This window comes from Manis javanica, chromosome 2, assembly GCF_040802235.1.
Source record: "Manis javanica isolate MJ-LG chromosome 2, MJ_LKY, whole genome shotgun sequence".
Lineage (NCBI taxonomy): Eukaryota > Metazoa > Chordata > Mammalia > Pholidota > Manidae > Manis > Manis javanica.
The window spans coordinates 127883962-127907452 of NC_133157.1; the positions used below are offsets into that span (position 1 = coordinate 127883962).

The 23491-nt window shown below is 45.2% G+C and overlaps 1 protein-coding gene across 8 annotated transcripts in view; it reads left to right on the forward strand.

The window, feature by feature from the left end:
• The window catches only part of SFMBT2 (Scm like with four mbt domains 2), a 214821-nt gene that overhangs the window by 182067 nt on the left and 9263 nt on the right, over positions 1-23491 (forward strand). For 7 of the 8 annotated variants that reach the window (XM_073229358.1, XM_073229355.1, XM_073229360.1 and 4 more), the window contains 6 exons: positions 5699-5808; positions 14998-15173; positions 16241-16309; positions 18207-18373; positions 18597-18860; positions 19629-19757. In XM_073229358.1, the coding sequence (XP_073085459.1) occupies positions 5699-5808; positions 14998-15173; positions 16241-16309; positions 18207-18373; positions 18597-18860; positions 19629-19757 (915 nt within the window). The remainder of the gene's footprint in view (positions 1-5698; positions 5809-14997; positions 15174-16240; positions 16310-18206; positions 18374-18596; positions 18861-19628; positions 19758-23491) is intronic. The other variant, XM_073229359.1, reaches the window with a different exon arrangement.

Consider the following 23491-nt stretch of genomic DNA (forward strand, 5'->3'; position numbering starts at 1 on the left):
GAGGCTGACTGTCATGGAAGGTAAGGGACACAAAAGGGTTGAGGAAAAACCAGCAGCCAGGCAGGGGACCGTGAAGCCGGGGTGCTAGGAGGTGGGAACAGGACCCGTCTGCCCAGGAGGGGTTGCTGGACGGATCCCCGTGCTGCCGACAGTGACGTAGCAGAGAGCTGGGGCTTGCCCTCTCTGGTGACACAGGCATCATGGATGATCTTGGTAAGACCCGTTTCGGGGAAGTTGTGGACAAGAAGCCACATTGGATTGGGTTCTAGAGAGGACGAGAAGAGGGAAAGAGGAGTCGGTGGGTGCAGAAAGTTCTTCAGGATCTTACTGTAGAAGAGAGTGGGGAAATCCAGTGACTGAAGGAAGGAAGTCATTGTTTTCATTTTCAAGATGGGAGATGCCAGCCATAGTCGACACGCTGAGGGAGATGATGCAGTAGAGGAAGGAGAGTAGTGGAGGAGAGGGAGGCTGTATTCGCTCAGGCAGCTGTAACTGGGGCCCACAGATGGGGTGGCCAGTCCCAGGTGTGATGGAGTCGCCTGTTGGCCTTCCAGGGAGAGGCAGAAAATTCCTGAAAATCACAGCCTCCACTGGGGAGTGATCTTGTAATCCAATTGAAGCAGTAAAGTGGGAAGTTCTTCAGTGCAGGAGAGAAGGGGTGCTGCCTGCCAGGAAGCATAGGGCCCCCTAGCCCTGCACTGAGCCTCCAGGGGTGGTGGGTTGCCCAGGAGAGGCAAGCATTGTTGAGAACCTAAATGTAGAGGGTAGTTTTGGCCAAAGCAATAGAATTCTCCACTTGGTAAAACATGTCCGATTAGTACTGTTATTCTAAAATCTTTGTTACTAATAACCACAGGAGAGATGAGCATAATGTTGCCATGAGATAACGTTTTGGGGCTGTATTAGATGCAGCAATAGCATTAGTCTTGGGACATGCATGAAACAGGTCACTTTTGAGGAAATGAAAACTACTGCTTTAAAGGGGTAAATAACTTCAAAAGTTTACTGGCCTTGAAACTTGGCCAGTTACTGACCAGTAAACTTGAAAAGGTTATTTTCTTTTTAGTGTTTGTTTTGTGCTTTTCTCTGGCTTCCCTTGGAGGTTACATCTGTGCTCGAGAAGAAGAGAACCTCTCCTGGTTCCTCTTTCTCTTACCAGCGCATGGTGGTTCACTTGCAGTTTTGATGGCACTAACTTTGGTGAGAGTTTAAGAAAAAATACTCTCGACACCGTGGATACAATATCAGCCTTTGGGATGTGGGGTCAGCTTGAACTAGCTCCAGGAAAAGGTCATAGCTGTGGGAATTCCTCTGAAACCCAAACACCCTTTTTGCAAAGGAGGCAATTTAAAATGAGCATTCTCCATTTAACTGTGGTTACAGAAACGAAAGCTCTGGGCCTGTAGTTGTTCGAAACACTCTGGGCCTCTAATTGTACTGAGGGTGCCAGGTGCTGAAGTCTGAGTCTTTTCTCATTTTAGTCCCCTTGCAATTTTCCACGTATCCCATCCCTATTGGTAGAGAAACTGCGCTAAGCAGAAAAATGCTGTCATTTTCTGTACAAAAAATTATTCAAAATTAGCTCCATTCCATTTGATTTTGAAGTTAAAAACAAGAAATCCTTTAGGCCCACGAAGGCCTTTCAGGGTCCTGAGTTCAGTAAAATGCTAATTATTATAACCATGTCCCTTGAACAGACAGCAAAGCAGAAAGATCTGCTGGAAGACAGTGAGCAGGGGGAGTCCTTTGTGTCCAGATCCTTTCTCTCAGCCCCCGACACAGAGAATACTCTGCAGGTTCCCCTGTGAGCCAAATCTGTCCCTTAAAAATTGCCCCAAAGGGACCTCTCCCTAGGGTGACTGAACTTGCACAGATTACATACCTTCAAAGGCAAGAATCTGTCTTCTTTCTGTTAAACCAACTGAACTCAAGCTGTGGGAGCCATCCTTGTGTTATGAAGTTATTTTCCAATTTTGACAAAGAAATACTTTTCTTACTAAGTGGTTCCCTGCACTTTCAACATTGAGATGACATTGATCATAAAGTATAGTTGGGGTTGGGAGTTATCTAAATTACCTTGGTGTTTTGGGAGTTTTCATGACAGTGAATATGTAAGGCAATCATGGAATCACATAATTTCATAAGGTGAACAGAAAAGAAATCCCATCCTTGATGAAGTCTTCCGATGCTGAACTTGTGCATGGAAAGGAGGCCGTGGGAGAAGGAAGCCAACGTGTCTCCAGTGGTTCCTGCATCCCAGGCAGTTTGCTGTGGTTGCTCCTTGCCCTGCAGACCACACCTGTGCTCTTTCTCCTTTGGTCTCTCCCTCCCTCTGGCCACCCCCACACCTCGATCCCCTCCCTGCTTTCTGAACAAACCTTTGTGCCTAATAGAGCCGAGGTAGGAGGGTGAGGACTGGGCAGCAGAAGGCAGTGTGGATTCGTCGGAGGCCAGTGGGGCCGGCTGCTGATTGGATTAGATGTTAGGGCAGTCGTGCCCTTTCCCAAAGCGTGCTTTGCATAGTGGTCGGAGAGGAAACCCAGTTTAGGTAGGTTGAAAATTGAATTGAAGATGAAGATAAAAGTATCGACGTTTGATTCTGAAAAGGAAGTGGCAGCAAGAAACTCAAAGAGCTTCTAAGGAGTTATTTTGCAAAAATGCAAGACTAAAGCATAAATATTGGCCAGTGGGGGTAGAGAGGCTGAAGGCACAGGAGAGTTTATTTTACGAGTCAGTGACTGGGCTGATACTGAGAAGAGGGCTGCTACCTTCAAGCATTTTTTTGTGTGTCAAGGTGTTACCTCCAGTATTTATTGTAACGTCCATACTGTAGAGGAGGAAAATCTTTTCCTCCACTCTCTTAGGTTTAGTGACAAGCCTACAAATTAAATTGACAAAAGATTAACAGGCAAAAAGGTTTCCTTTGCCTACAGACCTCACAGTAAAGTGAAAACCCAGAGGAGCCATTAGGCTTGCAATTTTCACACACCGTTTTCTTTATTAGATTTTCACATTGCTATTGTAACAAAAGATAATAAGTTATGGAGAGGTGATAAGAAAAAGGAAAAGGGGTCTGGGCTTCTGGGGGAGGCAAACTGTGGGGAGGTGAACACCTGGGGAAAACTGATGGAAGGTGAAGGTTCTTCTGGTAAGGTTTGTTTGTGCGGGGGCCCCTCAGTTCCGTCTTTCTCCAGGGACAAGTGTTGTTCTCCACCTCCTGGTACGGGAGAGAGGCACCTCAGGGAAGTTCACATCCTGCTTTAGGCAGAAAGGGGGAGGTCAGAGGGTTCCTTCTGTGCGTGCTCTTTCTCAGCTGCCTTCAGCTCAACATAAACCTTTGTCAAAGTGGCATATTTTGAGGCAGCGTGTTCTGATCCCCTTCATTATGAACCAGATAAACAGCAGTGCCCCCGTTATGCAAACAAGGAAAGTCAGTTAAGCTTCTAAAGACTTACAGCTTCTAAGGGGTGGAGCTGGGATTTGATCCCACATGTACCCAACTACGAAGGTAATACACTGGAGATGTCTGTGTAGGAGAGTTTCTCAACAAACATTTATGAACTGCAAGAGTGAGGCATTGCTCTAGCACAGTTTTCCTCTTTGAGTTACTCAAACCCCCTCATACAAGCTTATTGGGAACAGTGTTCATTGACCTCACACCTAACATCCTAGTAGTTAATTGCAGGCATTATCTGACCAAGGGCATAATGGACTGAGTTCTGGTGTTTTGCAAGGTATAGTAATTCAGTCTAACTCTAGATAGTAGTAACAGCTGTCAACTTACTTATTTTCCCAGAGGAAACTGTAATACACTACGATGTCATGTACACTAAAATCATTCGGCTCCAATTCCAGTGTTTTATAGAGCACTTGTTGAATTTGGAGATGGGTGATGTGGCACTGGGAAAAGCCATGGGAAAATTATTCAATACCGGGTGCTTTTTACCATTTAATTGCTACCTCTTACCAGATCAAACCGAACTCTGGAAGGCATTTTCACAGTCACAAAATGCATTTTGCTATGCAGCAAATAACATGTAGCTCTGGGCTTTTCTCATGGAACACAGTAAAAAGAATCAGTTGAAATTTTATTGCCTGTTGATAAACGCTTTGTGCATTCTTTCAGCCAGTAATAATTGGATTTGTTTTTAAACTCAGTTTCTGTAAATTGTACTGACAGTAAACAATAAAATCAGATGATTATTCTAACAGAAAAAAAAGTACACCAAAACTGTGTGTACTGCCTTGTCCTGGCCTTTTAGCACATGGACTGAGCCATGCTCTGTTGATGGGGAGTTACGGGCCCCTTGGAACATAATGCAGTGCTGCCCGAAGAAAAGACAGTTGCCATCCTGGCTGACAGCATGGTATAAAATATTTTAAGATCAAATCCTCAGTTAAAATATGAGAAAGCTTTGTTGTCTTTCAGAGTTAAGTCAGTGTACCATGCCATACCAGTTACATTCTGGGACACATCGGGCACATGAAAGCTGCAACATAATCCCTTGGGCATAGTTTCATCTCCTTCCTTCCCAGTGATACTGTCCTGGCCTCTAGGAGATAGTAAGTGCTTCGGCATTGCAGTAAGCCAGTCCTCACCCTCGCAGCAGTGCTTTGTTCTCAAACATGAAATATGCCCTCAGTGCCTCTCCTGTTCCCCTTCTGGACAGGGATAGACTTCAGGAGTAGCGGCACTGTGTTCTGTTCCTATCATGTGTTCCCTGGACCTGGCACATGACAGGTCCACCAGTGGGCATTTCGTGGTGAGAACAACGTGGATCTTGGTGTCCCTTTTGTGCTGCATAATACTCCACATTCTTTAAGCTCTCTACCCAGAAAACAGCAGCACATGCACATGCCAGAGCTTCTCCATGTTCATTGTTAATGCTGATTTTCTCACGGAAAGGAAGTGCCCCAAAGGATCTAAATTCCTTGTTCTTTTCATTTGAGAAGTGCATGGAGAGGAACAGGAATGTGTTGTGTCCCCAGAGCTTGCAGACGGAGGCTCAGAGAAGGGAGATGCCTGGCCCTTCTGGGAGTGTCAGTAGGCAGTGACAACGTGTTTACTTTTTGGGACTTGGACCTGGGAGTAAAGGGGGAGTTTGAGGAAATGTGACACCAGATGGTGTTAGATGCTCCAGGCTACCTTTTTGAAACACTCGCATCACTGAGAGAATTGTCCTAGTATGAAATGCCCATCAATGGAGTCAGTGTCAGATGGAGTCTCAAATAATTTGTTACTCCCTTTATAGGTATCTAAAGTCTATTCAGTAGTGTTGGCACAAATCTGTCACCTCTGTCTTGCGGATTCCTTTTGAAGTTTATTTTTAATAATAAAAATGCTCAGTAGCTGGTCCTACTGAGCAGTAATTGTGCTGAAGCGTAATCGTGGACTCTCGGAGGAAATGGTTCAGTTTCTCTGCAACCAGAAATGTTAGTGAGAGTCGGCCATCCACTTGCCAGCAGCGCTCACCTTCCCAGCCAGAGGCCTTGGATCTTACCACCCTCTCTGTCCCACTGCTGGCAAGCCCTGTCAGTGTTAGCCTGCAGGGTCTTCAGTCTGACATCGTTATGCCACTTCTCTTAGTGGACATGTACAGAAATTCTGCTGAAGTGTCAGTGGGCGGTTTCCAGAGCATTCTTGGTTTAGAAGATATGGATGCGATTGAAGTTCACTGTGGCTCTTTTTTCCCAACAGGTTCTTAGCATGATCATCAATGCAGCTTACAAGCCCGGAAGGGTTTTGAGAGAATTACAGCTGGTGGAAGACCCCCACTGGAATTTTCAGGAGGAGACACTAAAGGCAAAGTAAGTGTTCTCAGATCTGGGAACAAGGTTCTTGTAATCTCCAGCCTGCTCCTTGGAAGCTTGTCCTACCTCATTTTTGTCATAGCCCGGAGAAATGAAAATGAACAGGTGGTCCTTCTGCAGTCCTGTGTGTGACCTACACCATTCTTTGCGCTTTGCATGCTTGCCTTATGCCTTAGGATGCTGAAGTGGAGACTTAAGTAACACTTTATTGTTCTAGACATTCAGAGTGAAACATGCTGTGCTTCTGGGCCAAAGAGATGGTTTGTTCCAAAGGGGAGAAATTGGTAGAAGAGGATATCTGTTATCATTATCATGTGTTATTCATTAACAGCTCTTCATACTTGATGTTGTAGTTTACACCAGATACAAATGTTCTTTTCTCTGAGAGTTGACAGTTTTAGAAGACAGAAAGAACCAGGGCCTCTGTCTAGTGTTGGTGAATGTGTCATGGATTGATGTGTATTGGTTGCTTCTTGGATGTGGAAATAATGGGAAAGGTGACGTTTTTGCTTTGCCTAAGTTTCTTGAACTGTGTCGCTGAGAGCACCTACTGCATCGATTTGCTTGAACTTGCTTGTTGGGGAGGCAGGTAGAAGAAGACCATTTCTCAAGTTAAATTTATGCTCAATCATTGCTTTGATTTTTTGCTCTTAATACCTATGCTTTTCAAATAGAGTAGATCTTACTGGTTATCTTCTTGGATCACAGTGTCCCAAAAAACAGTATCAGGAACATTTGGGAAATGATGTTTTTTTTAAGAGTGCACCACTTTTCAATGACTAGTGTACACCTAAGCCCTCTCTTAAAGATAGTACCTACCCTTTTCATAGGGAAAATTGAGGAATGTTAAATAATTAGTATGACTGTAGTATTTTCTTCTGTAGTTAACTTACACTGGCACCAAACCAAGTGATGGTGCTGAGATACAGAAGCCTTCTCATTCACTGTCATCATCCACTCAGCATTTCCTGTCTTTTTTTAGTATCTCTGTAATCTTAGAACCAGTGAAAGTCACTGGTGGTCTGATGATACTCTGCTAGATCACATGAGTTAAAGGGAATATATGTAAATAAGGAGAATGTTTGTTTTTAATAAAGTGGTATGTCAGTACAAGGTGGCACCATATCTCATCCTTTCCAAGAAATATTTAAATGAGCTTCACCCATAGCCCAGGAAAAAATAAAACAAGTTTTTTCCAGTCTAATATTCCTTATTTTTCTCCTGTGTCTAAGGGAGAGGTCATCGGCAATAGAGCATTTTCTTAGGAGGCCAAAGCTAAGTAGTAGTGGTGGCAGAAAACCCAAGCAAGTATGGGTACAGAGGAACCTGTCTTACTTTAAACATTTCCTGTAACATTCAGTACCTCCAAAATACAGCTAATGGATACAGAAATAGGAAAAGTACAAAACTCTTCAATTGCATTAAAAATCTCACTGGTTCGTAGGTAAGCTGGAAACTTGCCCCAGATGCCCAAGTGGCAGAGGTTTCATTTTGCAGTGTTGGCCCTCATTTTCATGTTACCGAGCTGATAACTTTTATTAAATCCAGCCTCATACAATCAAAACAGATACAGTGAGATCCGCCCCACTGTACCATAAAGGCAATGCATTAACTCTTACATCAGATACCACAATGAGTTCCTCTGCAGACTCATCCACTGCAGCTTCTAATGAGAAAATGTCTGTCTGAACCAGCTTTCAGGAGAGCTGGACCACAGCAACATCTCAAAAGCAGCTGCTACTGTTGACAGACTGACAGTCAGCCGGAGCATTTGTTACAATACTATGTGTTGAGTCGCCTCTTTCCTTCTGATGTAAAATGACAACTTTTTAGATCTTGACAACTTTGCTTATTTTCTTTGGTGCAAAGGGAGGAGAGAGAGCTCCTTTGCTGCAAGGCTGAAGTGTTTTCTGTCATGAATAAATTAACTTAGTGGAAGGGGGACCTGCATTTAAGGAATTCTTTTGTTTGTGGTCATTGAATTATAAAGAGTGCTTTCAGGGAGAGGGCATGAGTTTGTCCCCCCATGGGCCATGCGAGTGCTGTCCCTTAGTGTCTGAGGCTTCTGGTTGCTTTTGTCCCCTCTTCTGAAAAGTAAAGACTCACTTACTTGAGCAGATAGAGGTGCCATTGGAAAGGTTTTGACCTGTCAATAGAAAAACTAGCACTGTCACTGCATTGTCCTTCTGTGATTTTTTTCCTGTTTTTTTTTCCAACAGCCATACCTTTTATACTAAGGCAAATCATTGCAATACTTAAACGCCACGTAAGGGTTCCGTGATGTTAGGAGTCTTCACCATTCAGGCAGAAGCTGTGTCTCCCATAGCTGTAGTACCAGAAGCAGAATGGAATCCATTCCTGTTCGTCTCAGCAGCTCTGAGGGAGAATTCTTTCTTTCTGATGAATTTAAGTATACAGAGTTGACCTACATTGTTTTGAATTTCAGGAGGAGGAATTCAGGCTATACCTGAGGAGGATGAAAAAAAATTCCAAATCTGTGTGCATCAGGAGACATTTAAATACGTTTTCCAACAAAGAAGTTTTCCAACTTCTTTGAATGGCTTTTGTGATATTCTTTCTGAAAGTCAGGTGGAGATTTCCCCAGACTTCTGTTACAGCTATTCAGCTATTTAAAGAGGAAATATCCTGATAAGATTTCGAGGCAGTTAGACTTCACTGTTACTTAGGCAGGCGCAAAGGAGATAAAGTCAGATCTTTACATTTAGCCAAGTCGTACTCAGTTCTATGGAAATGGTATTTTGGCTTCTTCTTTTTTATAAGCAATGACTAATTTTGTATGTTTTTCTTATGCCACTATTGGCCTTCCCTTATGCCCATATTTTGTGAACAGAAGTAATATTTCTCTATAAAGTGATTAATGGGAAAAAGAATTCCCAAATTGAGAGACTTTTCATTGAAAAAGAAATGTTGTTTGTTGCTCTGTTAATTTTTACCTTGTTCAGATTTGGGCAGTTTGCTGTCCTGTAAATGTAACTGTAAACATTGCATGGAGCAGGCAGACATATGTTCCAGTTTGTCACAGGAAAATAGAATTTCTGTGTGTTCCCTTAAGTCATCAGATTATGGATGTGGTGTTTCTGCTTCAAATGCAGACCAGTTGAGGATGCTCTGAATTAGATGTGGTCCTTCCTAAATCAAACATATACCCCATTTACCACACAGAACCCCATTACTTGAAATGAAATGCAAGAGTCCTAAAAGAAGAGGGACATCTCTGAGGAGATGAGTATCTTAAGGCTGAAAACTAATAAATCAATGTACGGACCCAGTTCTAATGATGAAGATATAACCAATGAAGTAAAAGCTTTGTTTTGAGGAAATTGGGACCATTTCTTATTGTGGCCACTGAAAAGAGGGGCATTGTTAAAACATGTGAAGTTTCTCTGTATCTGCAGAGTTATAAAGTCTCCACCTGCTTTTCCCTTTAAGCTCTTCAGGATCCAAGGCCATGAACCCTACATGACCAACAAGAGCCTTGGTATCCACCATCATACCCCCTCACAACCTAACAAGGTTTTGTTAAAAGGTCCTGCCATGGGTCGTTTTGACAATGAACAATAGAATTTAGGCCAAACTGAAGTCTCCCTACTTGGACCAGGCTGGTAGTCACGAATGGATCCTTACACCAGAGTTGTTCTTTGACTCTCTATTTCTTTTTGACTCAAAACCCATTTTGGTTTTTCTCAGCTCTTCACTACTGAGAGAAAAGAGACCATTTTTTTCCAGAACTCATTTCTCCATCTTCATCTGTCTTTCACCAGCCTGTTACATACACTCACATGTGGAAATAATTCCCAGCTTTGGTTGGTAGGAAGACAGTGAAAGGCTTCTCCCACTCCCTTATTGGGTGTGTGTGTGTGTGTGGAGGAGGGGAAGGAACAACCTCTTCTCTACCCTCTTAAGTCAGTAATTGGGAGCCTGCAAATTAAACTGACAAAAGACAGAAAAGACAGTTGCCTTCCCGATGCAGTATGCACACACGCAGGAGTGCCTCATGGTGAGTGATGGGCAACTCGAAGGGGCACGTGGCATTTGGTAGTTACACCTAAGTGACACCTGACTCAGTAGGGAAAAGGGAGTGTGGAGAAAAGGCCTCCAGGGGAAGAACAAATAGGTTTCTTCAGGGAAGACAAATGGGTGTTTAAGAGAACAAATGGGAGATAAGAAAGTTTGTGATAATGTTTCTGTGGGACCGAGTGGTCTTCCTGTCTCTTCACGGCCATGAGCTCCTCCAAGAGGGGATTTATGGTTGGTTCACCCTCAGTCTCCTGAGATGAGAGGCTGCCCCATGAGGGAATTTATGGCAGTCCTCATTTCTCACAAGTTCTGCTTTCAGTCAGATAAGAGGAGCTCTGAGAAAGCTGCTCTCTACGTCTGCTGAATCTCAGATGTCTTCATCTTAAAGTAATCCTTCTGTCAGCTCTGGGGTTCTGAGTGGGACCCCTCCCGTGTCCCCCTGTCATTCTCTGCCTCCCATACTGTTTCAGAGTGTCCTCTCAGCAGCTCCTCATGGGCACCACTTGTGAGGATGAGAAGATGTTCTCACTCCGATTTGAGGGCTCCCCCCGCCCCCTGTCTTCCCTGTCACCTTTGCTGTTCATCAGCTCTGGTTGGGGGCCTTCCACGTGTTCCTTCCTTCCTTCTGAGATGATTTATAATACCAGGAACTTTCTGCAGTGTAGTGGCTTGTTTGTCTCTTTCGATATTTTCTTCTTTTTCTACACAGAACTCGTAATACATGCTTTAAAGATCTTACCTTAGTGTTTACAACAGCCTTCCTGGCCATTTAATAAATGTAGCTCAGCATTTTCCTCTCTGGATTCACACTGACAGAAATGCAGTGAGAGGCATTGCCCTGTGCTCTGAGCTCTCCTCATACAGCCTGCCTACAGAAGCATGGCACTGGTGAATGGTTTTTAAGCCTCTCATGGCGGGGAGCGCTACAACACTTTCTTGTTTTCACTTGCGGTAAAATCAAGAGCAGGGAGGTGGCCGGAATCGTAGCTTTGCAGCTTCCCTGGGTGCCTGTGTGCTGCAGAAGGTGTGGCTTCCCCCCTCGCCCCCATGCCTGTCGGGTGGGCTGCTGACACCTGTCCCTCCCGTCTTGGGATATGGTGTAAGAATGAAAGGCTCCCATGGTGTAGAGTCCTCAGGAAACCAGAAATGACAGCATTACCGCATTAAAATCACAGAAATGCAGTTACCGCATTAAACCCCAGCCAGTGGGTAAAATCCTACAGATGCCTGTTGCCCATGTTCCTTGGTAAGCCAGTATTTCCATATGTTTAATATGTCTTTGAAAAAAAAGAGTTGTTCAGACAATTGCCCTGATTTCTTGGCCAGCTCCAAAACAAGCCAGTGCATTGGCTCAGTCTGGAGTTGGGTGCTCTGGTTGCTTCTCCACTTTGCTGTAATAACCAAAACACCATTTCTCAACCAGCAGCCCTCAGAAACACACATGGGGTGGAAAACATACTATATGCTGAGGTTAATGTAGTTTGCATCATTATGTACCATAACAACATTTATTCTTATTGTTTCTCCTTTGTATGTTTATTCTGAAACAATCTCAAACTCATGGAAAAATTGCAAGTACAGAATTAAGGGAGTATTCTTTCTCCTGATTGAGTTGAGGATAAGTTATTGGCATGAGGCCCCATCACCCCCAAATACATAATCATTTCCTACAAACATATATCTCCTACAGATCATCTCCTACATAATCAAAATCAGAAAATGAATATGGACACATGACCACATCTCGTCCTCAGATTCCATGCACGTTTTATCAGTTTCCCCAGAAGTGTCCTTAGGGCAAAAGCATGTAGTCCAGAACCCCGTCTTGTGCTGGGGTGCTGTGTCACTCAGACTGCCCTTGGCTTTCATAGCCTTGATATTTTTTAAGGTTATGGACCCCTTATTTTGCAGGATGCCACTTCATTTGGGGTTTATGTCTCCTCATGACTGAATTAAGATTATGCATCTTCAGCAGGAATTTTGCAGAAGAACTGTTAGTTTCTTCTCATTGCATCCCTCCTGCTGGCTCAGTTTCCATCTACCTCATTACAGGTGCTGTTTATATTGGGCCCCTAGTTAAGGTAATGTCTGCCAAGCTTCCCCAGCACAGGAGCAGGTTTGGGGAGATATGTCACCGTATATCAGTAGCCCATCCTTCATCAACCTTTCCATTTATTCATAGACTTACTTACATCTATCTGAACTCATGGACCCCCGTCTTGGTGGGACATCGCCCTAGGCTGTTGTCACTTGATGGTTGGCTTGTCTCAGAGGCGGAGCCACATCCAGCTGGGGTTTTCTTGCCTCTTGAACATTTCTCCATCATTCTTTGATACCTGTTTTACTTTCTGATCCAGTAAGATGCTCCCAGCTCATCCTCTCCCACCCAGTCCTGGAGTGAGCTGTTTCTTCAAGGAACCTTGTTTTTCTTGCAACTGGTGATGGGATTTTTTTTTATTTAGTTGTTGATTTTTTTGGGTGGGGCCAGATAGAAAGGGGTTTTTAGAAACTAAGACCTGACCTTAGTAAGCTCACTGGTACTGGGGTGTTGTGTCTTTCAGGCTTGCTCAGTGACAAATCTAGGGTAGTTATCTATGTGTGTGTCTGTCAGTGTATGGACACATGGTTCTGCACATACACATACACATACATATAAAAACAGACTTATGTTTATATTTCTTTCTACATCTGTTGAGTCGGAAGCCCCCAAGACATGTTGTGAGTTTTGCTGCAAGGAACCCTGGGGCTCAGTGTATAGGTGGGCTCATGGCTAAGATGTGTTATGGCCTCCCGTCTCGTCACTTTGTTCTCCTCCTCCACTGGGCTAACACTCAATGCCAGGCCCTCATAGTAGCTGTGCTGGGCGGCCCCCCACGTGTGGGAAACCCACACAGGGATGCAGCCATACTGCCCTCCTGGCCTGCCATGGGTCTAGATCCCCTGAGATGGGATTTAATCACGGAGGCCCTTGCCACCCACACCTGTGGAAGACAGGCAGGAAGTGGGATTGGGGAGGGAGAGACCCCCGTGTAGCCCCCGCACCCAGGAGCTAGCAGAGCGCTGCATGGTGGCCTGGAGTTACCCATTAGGCATGTCTGGGGGCTGGAGAGAGCAAAGCAGCTCTGTGGCTGGGGCAGACCTAACAGGCCACCAGCTGGAGGCTCCTGCCAGCAGTGGGGCCGCAAGTCCGCTGGGGAAGGGAGGTCCCAGCAGCACCTGCAGGATCTAGCTGCCACCGGCTCAGGTGCCCACCCTATGCCAGACCACTGCGGTCCCAGCCCATAGCCCTTCCAGCCTGGTGCCCTGGCCCCCCTGCACCACCACCACCACAGCTTTCAGAGGCAACTGTTACAGAAGGGCAGGGAAGAGAGCAGCGTAGTACCTGGAACCACGCTATCATTCTGCTTTCATAGGTTTAGATGGCCTCTTCCCAGCTGTGAAAGGCTCTCCTAAAACCCTTGCTCCCACCAAATTATCTCAAACCAGAGGCGTGGAGGAGGCCTGCCTTCTTGCTGCCCACGTACATTTGTGCCCTTGCCCCTCACAGCCCTCCATGTTCCTGGAAGTGTCAGCCTCACTTGCACAGGTCTGGGAACATACCTACTTGTCTTTTTTTCCAGCTTTTTTACCTTCTGTTATTTTTTCTTTTTAAGGGGACTTTAAGAATCTTAATATTCAGCTCCATAGAAGAGAGAGCCCCTAAGACGACCAAAACTGTAGTGGAAAAAACTGCAGGGAAAAATGTACAGGAAGTAGTTTGCATTTCCCAAAACATTTGAGACACGCTGTATTCAAGGGTTGTGCTGTTTTTATTATGAAAAGAGCATTAAGCACGAGGCACTGAAAATTGAACCAGAGGGCCCTCCCCAGGACTGGGGTGTGCTTCTGCATCCAGGGTTGAGAGAGGTCCTAGAAGAACCAACAGTGGTCAAGGCTGTGGGAATCAAAGCATGACCTTACCCACCCAAAATTGCTGCTTAGTTGTTCCCACACAGAAGGGCAAGCTTTCAGAGAGATGGAAGAAAAATGGTACAGAGGGACCAGATAGGACAGACCAGTGAATGGACATCACAATTTATCTTATTTCTGTCATTGCATTATTCTTAGGGAACCAGAACTAGGTTTCAAGTGTGATTTTTTTCTAATTTGCAAATTACTAAAGTGATGCTGTCCTCACATTAAACTATTTGCTCAGTGTCCCTGCTGCTCCTGGTGGAGTGTCAGAAACCTGAAGCACAGGTGCGGGGAGGAGCAGGTCAGGCAGAGAGCTCACGGCATCACCTCACCAGCCGGCAGGTCAGCTTGCCTTGGTAGTTCACGCCTCTGGAATTTGGTTCGTTTTCCTAAAATGAACATAAATGTTGTCTGTCAGAGCTACCACCATATGCTATTTTTCTAGAAAATAAATTGTTCAAGATTTCAGCTTGAAAAACTAGGGTATACATTCAGGGCATAGTTTAAAGCCCTGCTAGGCTTACATTCTCATTTCAGTGGGCTCTAAGTTCCGGGAAACGTGAACATAAGTAGGACCTGTGATCTAGTACCATCTGAAAAATTTATAGTACTTTGTACCAAAGGTCCTATAACACAATGTATTGAAAGGTGATTCAAACTATTTCTGAATGCCCATCTTCTCATCCAGACCTTATTTACATCCTTATTATAAATATTTGGATGAGGGCTTTAGTACCAGTTTTAAAAACAGGAACCCATCCAACCTGCTTTCCAGAAGATCTGTTTTCTAGTTTTAGGTTGGTGACTTCACCGCATGTGGTTTTCTTGGGCAGGAGAAAATTCTTTTCTCAAAAGTGATGAGCAACAAATGACAATCTCTAGATTCCCAGAGAATTCTGGAATTGGTATACATATGTACACCGATTATACACCAGAAGGAGAATATGCTAAATGGAAATCTTTATGGCAGTGAATCAGATTTAGCACTGTCATCACATAGGTGGTGCATGATATTGGGCATTGCTTAAAACTATGTTTGGGAGAACATAAGGAAAGACAAAACACAAAATGACACGGAAATCACGCACAGGCTGCTTTGATCTTAGAAAATAAAGGGACCGTGTTGGGAACATGCCGGGCAGAATAGGTCCAAGTAGACACATGACCTTATCGCCTTTCCTTCCTCATTTCTAGGTACAGAGGCAAAACATACAGGGCTGTGGCCAAGATTGTGCGGACGTCTGACCAAGTGGCGGATTTCTGCCGGCGGGTTTGCGCCAAGCTAGAATGCTGTCCGAATCTGTTCAGTCCAGTGCTGGTTTCTGAAAACTGCCCTGAGAACTGTTCCGTTCACACCAAAACCAAATACAGTGAGTATAAGTAGTGAGAAGGGCCAGGCATGTGGGCCTGTGCTGAGGGCTTATGTGGTTGGTTGATTGTTCTCTTTAAAGCTTTTGAGTAGTTTTCACAGGAATTGCTGTGGAAGAATTGATTCGGATTTGCTGGAGCACATGCATTTCTAGGCCAGTACAAGGAAGGGAGGGTGACTTACCATTGGTAGGTGTTGGCAAAAACAAAATGAGAGAGTGTGCTGTCGTGAACATCAGGGGGTTGATGGGCTCTGAGACTGTATGGCTGAAAGAAGAGCACGGTGAACAATCATGGGCAGTGGTAACCAGAGTAACTGTCTGAGTCCTCACACTGAACAGTTAGTCTTTCATTGCGTGGCATATGGGGCAAGCTTCATGTCATCACCTGCTTCCCTCCCATTTGCACCTCTTTCCTCAAAACCTCCCTGGAGTAGTTCCAGGGAGCAGGAGCCATCACCACCTCCTTGTTCCTGATGCCTTTGTTTCCCCACCATGATGGTGACGCAGGACTCAAGAGTGGCTGCCACAGCCCAGGCCACCTTTGCTCTGACTACTTCCCAGTGGAACCATCCCACCTGCAGCGCTTTCCTTTCCCAGCCCTGTCATGTTTGGTGACTGCTGCCTTCTCCTGTGGCCTTTCCCAAGGCCTGTCCATCCCATATTCCATCTTCATCTCCATGCACATTAGCCACTCCCAGGCACCTCCACCTTGGACCTCAAGCTCTGAGAATTCCCTACCATCCCCGGCTTCTGCTCCCTCCCCATTGCCCCTCGGTATCGCTAATCCCAGTGTGACTGCGTCCCATCACAGTGACCTGGAAGCTCGTTCTGCTGACCCACATTCCAGCCAGCTGCTGGGGTATCACCAGGACCCACAGAGGGTGGTCAGTGCTCTGTGAGCCCCAGCCAGTTGGAATTCATCAACGTATCTGAACCAGAAATCTGAACCAGAACCAGGAATCTGAACGTCCTTAAAACACCTTTCAGAGCCTGAATTACTTTCTGTTTTATCTGTATTTTTACATACATATTTAAAAAATCTGTTTTCTACCCCATCCCTATAAAAGTCAGTGACCTTGTCCGTCACGTGGAACCCCATCTCATTCTGCAAGCGTTCACACGTGGAGGAATCATAGGTAAGTTGGAGCATGGTGATGTCCCTGTCCTCTCTGAAGAATGTTTCCACATCACATTACCTTCGCTCAGAGGAGTAACTCACTGTTTTTTTCCAGAAATGTGGGAATGAGAGGGAAGAAGCAGGTGACCACCACTCAGATTATACACAATGAAATGAACTTAAGGGTTTTTCTGGGTCTGGTATTATAAAACTTTATAATCCTAAAATTTCCTTGGGTCAACTTACAGCAAATCTTGCTACAGATTGAACTAAAGCCCCAATGGGAGATAACAAACAGCATTTAGGTGGAATGGAGAGCAGTAAGGCCAGCGGTCACCCAGCCTATCTCTGAGGCTCTAAAAGTCAACTGCACTTTCGGTTGTTCTCAATGAAATCAGTTCTGATTGCCAGCATCCTGCTTCTAAAAAGCCAACCTGCACCAGACTTAACTAGCATGTATGGGGATCTCAGGGGTGAACAAGTGCTTGCACCTTCTAACTTCTACCTGGAGAGAACCATGAAGTAGCGGTCATTCAACGTGGTTTGTCCATACTCATCAGCTGCATGGTCCCAGGAGAACTGGAGATGAGACACTGTTTCAAGCCCCGCTGCAATCTGCTCCTCCCAAGAGGCTGACGAGGGCATGTAGGTGCTTCCTCAGCAGCAGTGCTCTTCTGAGTCATGTTGTTTGTGATGGTTTTAGTAAGCGCCATCCTATGGACCACATTCAAGTGAAATAGAGAATTTTAGTCCTGAAGGAGACCGACATCAGTTGGTCCTGATGGTTTCATAGAATTGCAGTCCAGAGGCTGGGTGGCTGACCCAAATGATGCAGCAGCTTGGGGGTGTATAAAAACCATGCTCACCGCAAGGTGGGGGCAGCTCCGGTAACCTAGGAGCTGTGCATATTGATTTTTTTTTGTCTCACTCCATCCGTGGACCAAAGTTCCTTTGCTGTGTTTGGTTCTTTCACGAACAACGGGAGTTACTTGGTGGGACTACAGGGAGTTTAGTTATGGAGTAAGCCATCTTGATCATGATTGGAATTGAAAACTGGATCCCTAGAAGTGGTTTTAATTAGTTGATTATACATTTACTCTATAAAATACATCAACTATTACTGAAAGTTGGAAGAGAATTCTCTAGCTAGCATCCTAAGGGTTAATACAGACATTCATCTCTGTTCTAAGAACTCAGAAGCAATGAAAGTCTCCACTGAATATGGAAAGAATGAAGTATGTGGTTTTGTAATAAAGAGGAACACCCCTGAGGAGAAAACAGGTGCTTGGCTCATTTGGCCTGCGTGTTCAAGATCTCCAGTTTGTCTCGGTCAGATTCAGGGCCGAGGAAATCTTTCATGACAAGGACCATCCAGGAGGTGTCACTGTGCTTGTTGCCTGATTCTTCTTTAAGATTCCAACTTGGGAGCAATTGGCAGAGTGTGCCCGTGGGGAGAGATTGCCACAGCCAGATGCGGCATTTAGGACTAGGAAGGGGGACGGAGAGGAGCTCCTGCGGGAGCTGCAGGCACGTGTGACACACCTTTGATCCGCCAACTCAGGCTGCTGTCAGAGCGCCACTGACCCAGGGCCTAGACACACTTCTCACCATCCTAGAGGCATGAAGTCCATGGTCTAGCATTTGAATCTGAGGGGATGCAGTTTTCCCCACAACACCTTCTAACCATGAGGGCACTGGGGAAATGTTTCCTCTCCCAGGACTGTATTCTCAGAATTGCTCCCTGAAGTATAAATAAGGTGGCTGATTTTTGTTGTCCCAAGGGAAAGCATGAGCTTTCTCTTCCTCTCTCTTGTTTCTCTCCTACGTCTCTTCATCTTGTCGTTCCACTCTCTGTCCATGTATGTATGTATGTAACCTTTAAAAAAAAACCTGTTCAATCCTCTCTCACCTTGCAGCCTATTATTACGGAAAGAGAAAGAAGATCATTAAGCCCCCTATTGGGGAAAGCAACATTGAAAGCATACATCCCAAACCTGCCAGACGTCGGAAACGGCGAAAATCCATGTTTGTGCAGAAGAAGCGGAGGTCTTCTGCCGTGGACTGCGCAACAGGCTCTGGGGAGGTATGTTCTACCAAAAGCATGTCTGGAGTTGGATGGGCTCATGGCCCTGTCTGGCAGGTGTTCCCACTTCACAGCTGAAAATAGCTGGACCCCTTTTGGCCCCTCTGGCTAAAACACGGCTGCAGTGGGACACTGGTCTTCAGAGGCCTCACCGAGTGGTTGGTACAGGGCTGCCTGGATCCCAGCCTGGTGTCCACACCCCCAGGGATTCCCTTCTTCCTAGGAAAGTGAGGAAGAGGACGCAGATGCTGTGGATGATGACTCCGGCAGCGAGGAGACTGGCTCTGAGCTCCGGGATGACCAGACAGATACATCTTCAGCCGAGGTCCCCTCCGTGCGGCCCTGGCGGGCTGTCACCTTGAGAAGCAGCTTGGAACTGGAGCGCCAGGCACCGGTGGAGAGGGTGCGCAGGGGCCGCCGAGCGCAGGCTGCCCCTGGGGCCGAGGCGGGTGACAGAGGCCCGGCCGCCAGCCGTGACACTGCAGAGGTAACACCCATGGCCTGGAGCTGGCCGGCTGCTGTGGCCAACAGGCAGGCTGTCCACAGAGAAAACACTCTCCTGCCCACAAAGAAAGGGCTCCAGTGTAGGACCCCTGTTTAAAATGCCAAAACCAAGCGGCTGCTCACAGCTTGGTCCCACAGCCAGGGCACACATGTGGTGGTTTCCCAAGTTTGTGGAGCACCTGTGAACATGGAGGTTTGAGGGAAGGGGTTGCACCTGTTTTTGTGGGAGGTTTTAAAACCACAGAGCATTCTTCTCAGGACAAAGCCTCTGAGGTCCCATTGATCACTGGGCTCTCCTGCCATAAGAGGTGTTGAAAGTCCACATTGCTGTAAAATATTACATCAGCATATCAGGTCTCCCCAAACCTACAGGACATGTGCCATCTGCCAAAAGATCATTAGCACCATCATCACAAAAGAAATGGAGAGACCTGTCTGTCCTATTCTCAGACCCTTTAACGTTTCTCCTGGTCAGAGATGTGTCCTTAATAAGCAGGCCCAACATTTCCTGAACTTGGGATTCAGCAGCTGCTATCGCTGTACCTTTCCTCAACCTATGGAGGCAAAGTCATAACCCAGACGAGCTTCTCGGGAAGTCCAGAGAGGCCCAGATCTTCCACGGCTTGTCGGGGTGCCAGTGAGAGATGGCAGAGGGAGGCTGCTCATGAGTGGGGCTCTGGCTCAGGCCCAAAGGGCTTGGAGAGGATCCTGCCGAGCACACGGTGATTAAACAACCCACTTCCCTCGGCAGGAAGCAAAGCAAGAGGAGGAAGAGAGGCTTGTTCTGGAAAGCAACCCCTTGGAGTGGACAGTGACCGATGTGGTGAGGTTCATTAAGCTGACCGACTGCGCCCCCTTGGCCAAAATTTTTCAGGAACAGGTACGCTGTTTCTGCTATGCATCAGTTCCTCTTAGGCGGCTCTGGGTCCTCTGTTTTAACTGGCTTCTTGACTCGGCTTTAGCAGGGGTGGGGCAGACGTATGGGCTCCACACCTCTGTTGGGGCTCTTTGCTATCAAGTAGAAATGGAAGTCCCAGCTCTCCCTGGCCTGCTCAGGTGCCCCCTTGAGAGGGTTTGGGTGGCCTGGTGCCAGCTGGCCAGGCTAGAAGTCAGGGTCCCTTGCTTGGCCTCCACTGGTGGGGATGGGGGTGGGCAGTTTGTCCTGCAGTGGAGCAATTTTTGCCTCTGTAGGCTGCCTCCTTCCCAGCCTATGAGACAGCACGCTTTTCTGTTGGGCCTCTTGTCCATTGCTACTTGGCACATCCGAGTTGCCCGGACAGCCTAAAGCCACTCACCGCCACGTCGCAACTTGCTGGTCTGCCTTCTTCTCTCCACCTTCAGTCTTCTTAGGACTTTTATTTATAACATCCAGGGAGTTAGTTGTACTAAGCAGGAGCAATAGGGGAAAAGTATGTCTACTCCATCTTCACCAAAGTGGAAGCCCTCCTTCTGTTGTGATTTATTTAATGCTGCTTTCATCAGTGTTCTCTTATTTTCTTCACTCCTTTCTTTGTAAAATATTTTAAACTGTATAGGTATGTTAGGTACTGTGCCAAAGGATAGGTGACACAAAAACAATCAATAGAACCTATACTTTACATAAATTTTAAATCTGCAGATGAAATGACTAATTACCAAAATGTAAGACTTGCTGTGAGTCATTAAGAAAGAATGTTTTCATTTGTATTTTCCCTTAAATTAATATACAATGAAATTGCCACTCTGAACACAATGCCTCTTTGCAGACTTCTCTCTGGCCTCACACAAGAAGTTCAAACTGAAACCTATGACTTGCTCTACTACGTTCACTCAGTTTGTGGAAATTTCTTGCACTGTCTCACAGTGTAAATATCTGTTTTTTCAAGACCTTGGATTTTAAAAATCAGTTTCCCATATAATAAATTAAAGATATGTCTATCCAGTCTTCTTTTAGATTATACAAACCAATAGTCCAGAAAGACGGTAACTCAAGCATTAAGTCAGGGAGAAAAAAAGAAAGGATTCTGATTTCCTGGTCACCCGGTGAATTTCCAGATGGTCTTCAAAGTCCACTATAATGCAGCAATGAATCAGAAAGAGCAAATGAGTGTGACTCCCAGCCTGGTCAACCTCTGGAGTCTTCTGTAGACACCTGATCAGTGCATGCTGGCTGAGTGAATGGTGGCCAGAGCAGAAGGTCGCCTCCTCACCACCTGACATCCTCTGTAACTGTTCTCTGGGTGACATTTAAGAGCAAATAGGAAAAGGCTTTGCTAGACATAAAAAATATGCTAATGAGTGTATCCCTTCAATTAAAACACACAGAGAAGAAAGAGAATGATAAGAAACTTAAGGACATGTGTGATTAGCTACATCTAATTAGCATGCTGATCAGCTATATCTCTGTCTTGAAATAAAAATTAAGCAGTAGGTTGACATCCTACTTAAACCACCACCTAATGCAGCATTTTCCAGGCTGGTATTTATTAACAGTGGCACTGTGAAGAAAGCATTGTGTCTATACATCATGCACACTAAGACACAGATTATAACATGTGTATCTCTTCATTCACATATTCATTCCACACACCCTGATGGAAGGTCTGTTATGGGCCTTATAATATTCAAAAGACAGGTGTGGAAGGTAGCAAATTACATTAGTCTAAGGTTTTGTTGCTGTCTTGTTTTTAGACTCAAATGCCCAGTTTTAACTGAGAAATGTTTTCAACTGGGCCTATCTTAGAACAGAGCACAGAGCTTCTCTAGCCTAGATTCCAGATTGGCTGCAGGAGCTGAAGACCATTTATACTGTGAAAGGTTAAAGGGCTTACCTATTGATTCCTTTTACAAGCTTGTAGTAATAAGCAAGAAGGTGAGAACAAAGCTGACTTGGAAAAAGGCTAAAATACTAGTTATACTAAGTTGTCCTTAATTATGCTTCTGAGCCCAGTTTAGGACTGTCTCAGAGAGTTACATGCCTTCCCAGCCAAGATTTTTAGGAAATGAAGTATTTGCAGCATGTTACCACTTCTAGACCCAAGCAATGGTCAGGGCCCTCCCTTCAGTTTCTCTTCCCACATCCAGTGAAAGCTTGGACCAAATTACCTACTTACTTCTCTTATAGAGAGAAAAGTAGGTAAATTAATTGATAATGGCCTTATTCCTAATCCAATTATAAATTTCGCAGTAGGCCATTTCACCTGTCACAATAAAAGGCCACTGCCTGCTGGGCCGAGTACGTGAGCACTTAAGTCCTTTTCTGTTCAATGAGACCTTTACATGCTAATTTTTACTAGTGTGTTCTATCATCTCTGAGCTCAGATGCTATGGCCCAGATCTGGGGAGGCTTCCAGTGGGTCACTGCAGTCACTGTATGAGTTTTCAGATGAACTGGAAGAGAGGGGAGGATTTATTCAGCAGCATGTGAGGAAAATCACAGTGCGTGAGATGATAATAGCTGTGTGTGTTCATGCCTCTGGGTGTTGTAAATTTAGAGACTATCATAATCACCAGGAACATTTACAAAAATTATAAACATCCCATTACTGGAATATACACTTTTCACCCTGAAATGTTATGGCAACTGCTTAACAAATCTATACTTTATAATTTCATGCTGAAAACATGTACATTATACAGTAAAACTCCACACATCTGTAGCTGCAAAAACACAAAACTCTTAAACAAAATTTTGCCTATTCATCACCTGAATCAGAGACAAATAATAATCAGAGATGACCCAAATCAGGACTTCTTTCAGTGAGAAAATTTTAGGATAGTTTACAGGTTTAGTTCACGTTTAGACTATTCCCTCCTTCCTCCTGTGTATACTTCTGTAAACTTGAATGTCCCTATTAAGGAACTGCTAAGTTCTACACTGACCTCTCTATCAAAATAAATTTGATTTTGTGTTGTGCTGAGCATAACTTCGATGTTGTGTATTTCATCATATTTCATTCTTAAAAAGCAGTCCATTTATGGTCATTCTGTGCTTAACAGAACAAGTGATTTGTCAGCAATTCTGAAACATATAAAACCATATTTATGAAAATCAAAAAATCAAATCGCTGGAGGTCTATAATGAAAAAAAAGGCTGCTTTCAAACCAAAGCAAAGACAGCTCAGGAGGCGGATTGCACGGTGGGAGCCCCTGTGCTCCTTGCAATACCATGTCCACTATTATTTCCGGTTTTGTTTCCCTCTGCCCATCAGGGGACTGTAAAGTGAATGTTGGTCACATTGGTCTGCAGCATGAATGAGAGCTGATGTAGATGTGTCAGTCAAGCACGGGATTGTCACTGAACCACCACTGCTGTTCCTCCACTCCAGTGACAATCTGATGTCTAGGTTGCTAAATCTAGTACCTTCTACGGGCAGGGTGACACTTCGGTGTTGGGAACTCAGAGGCATGACTTATTCTTGGGAGCATATTCTTCCCCAAAGGAGAGCACACAGGAGGTCTGTTTTACATCATCAGGGGAGATGAGAAATGAGTTGAGAGCCCAGAGGTGACAGCCAGAGGCCTTCAGGTGGCCCCTTGCAAACTGAATGTTGACCACCCCCCCTCCTTGAAATGTCAGGCCCAGTTTCCAGTGCATTCTTCCCAGATAATAAAAAGCAGAGTGAAAGATCTCTA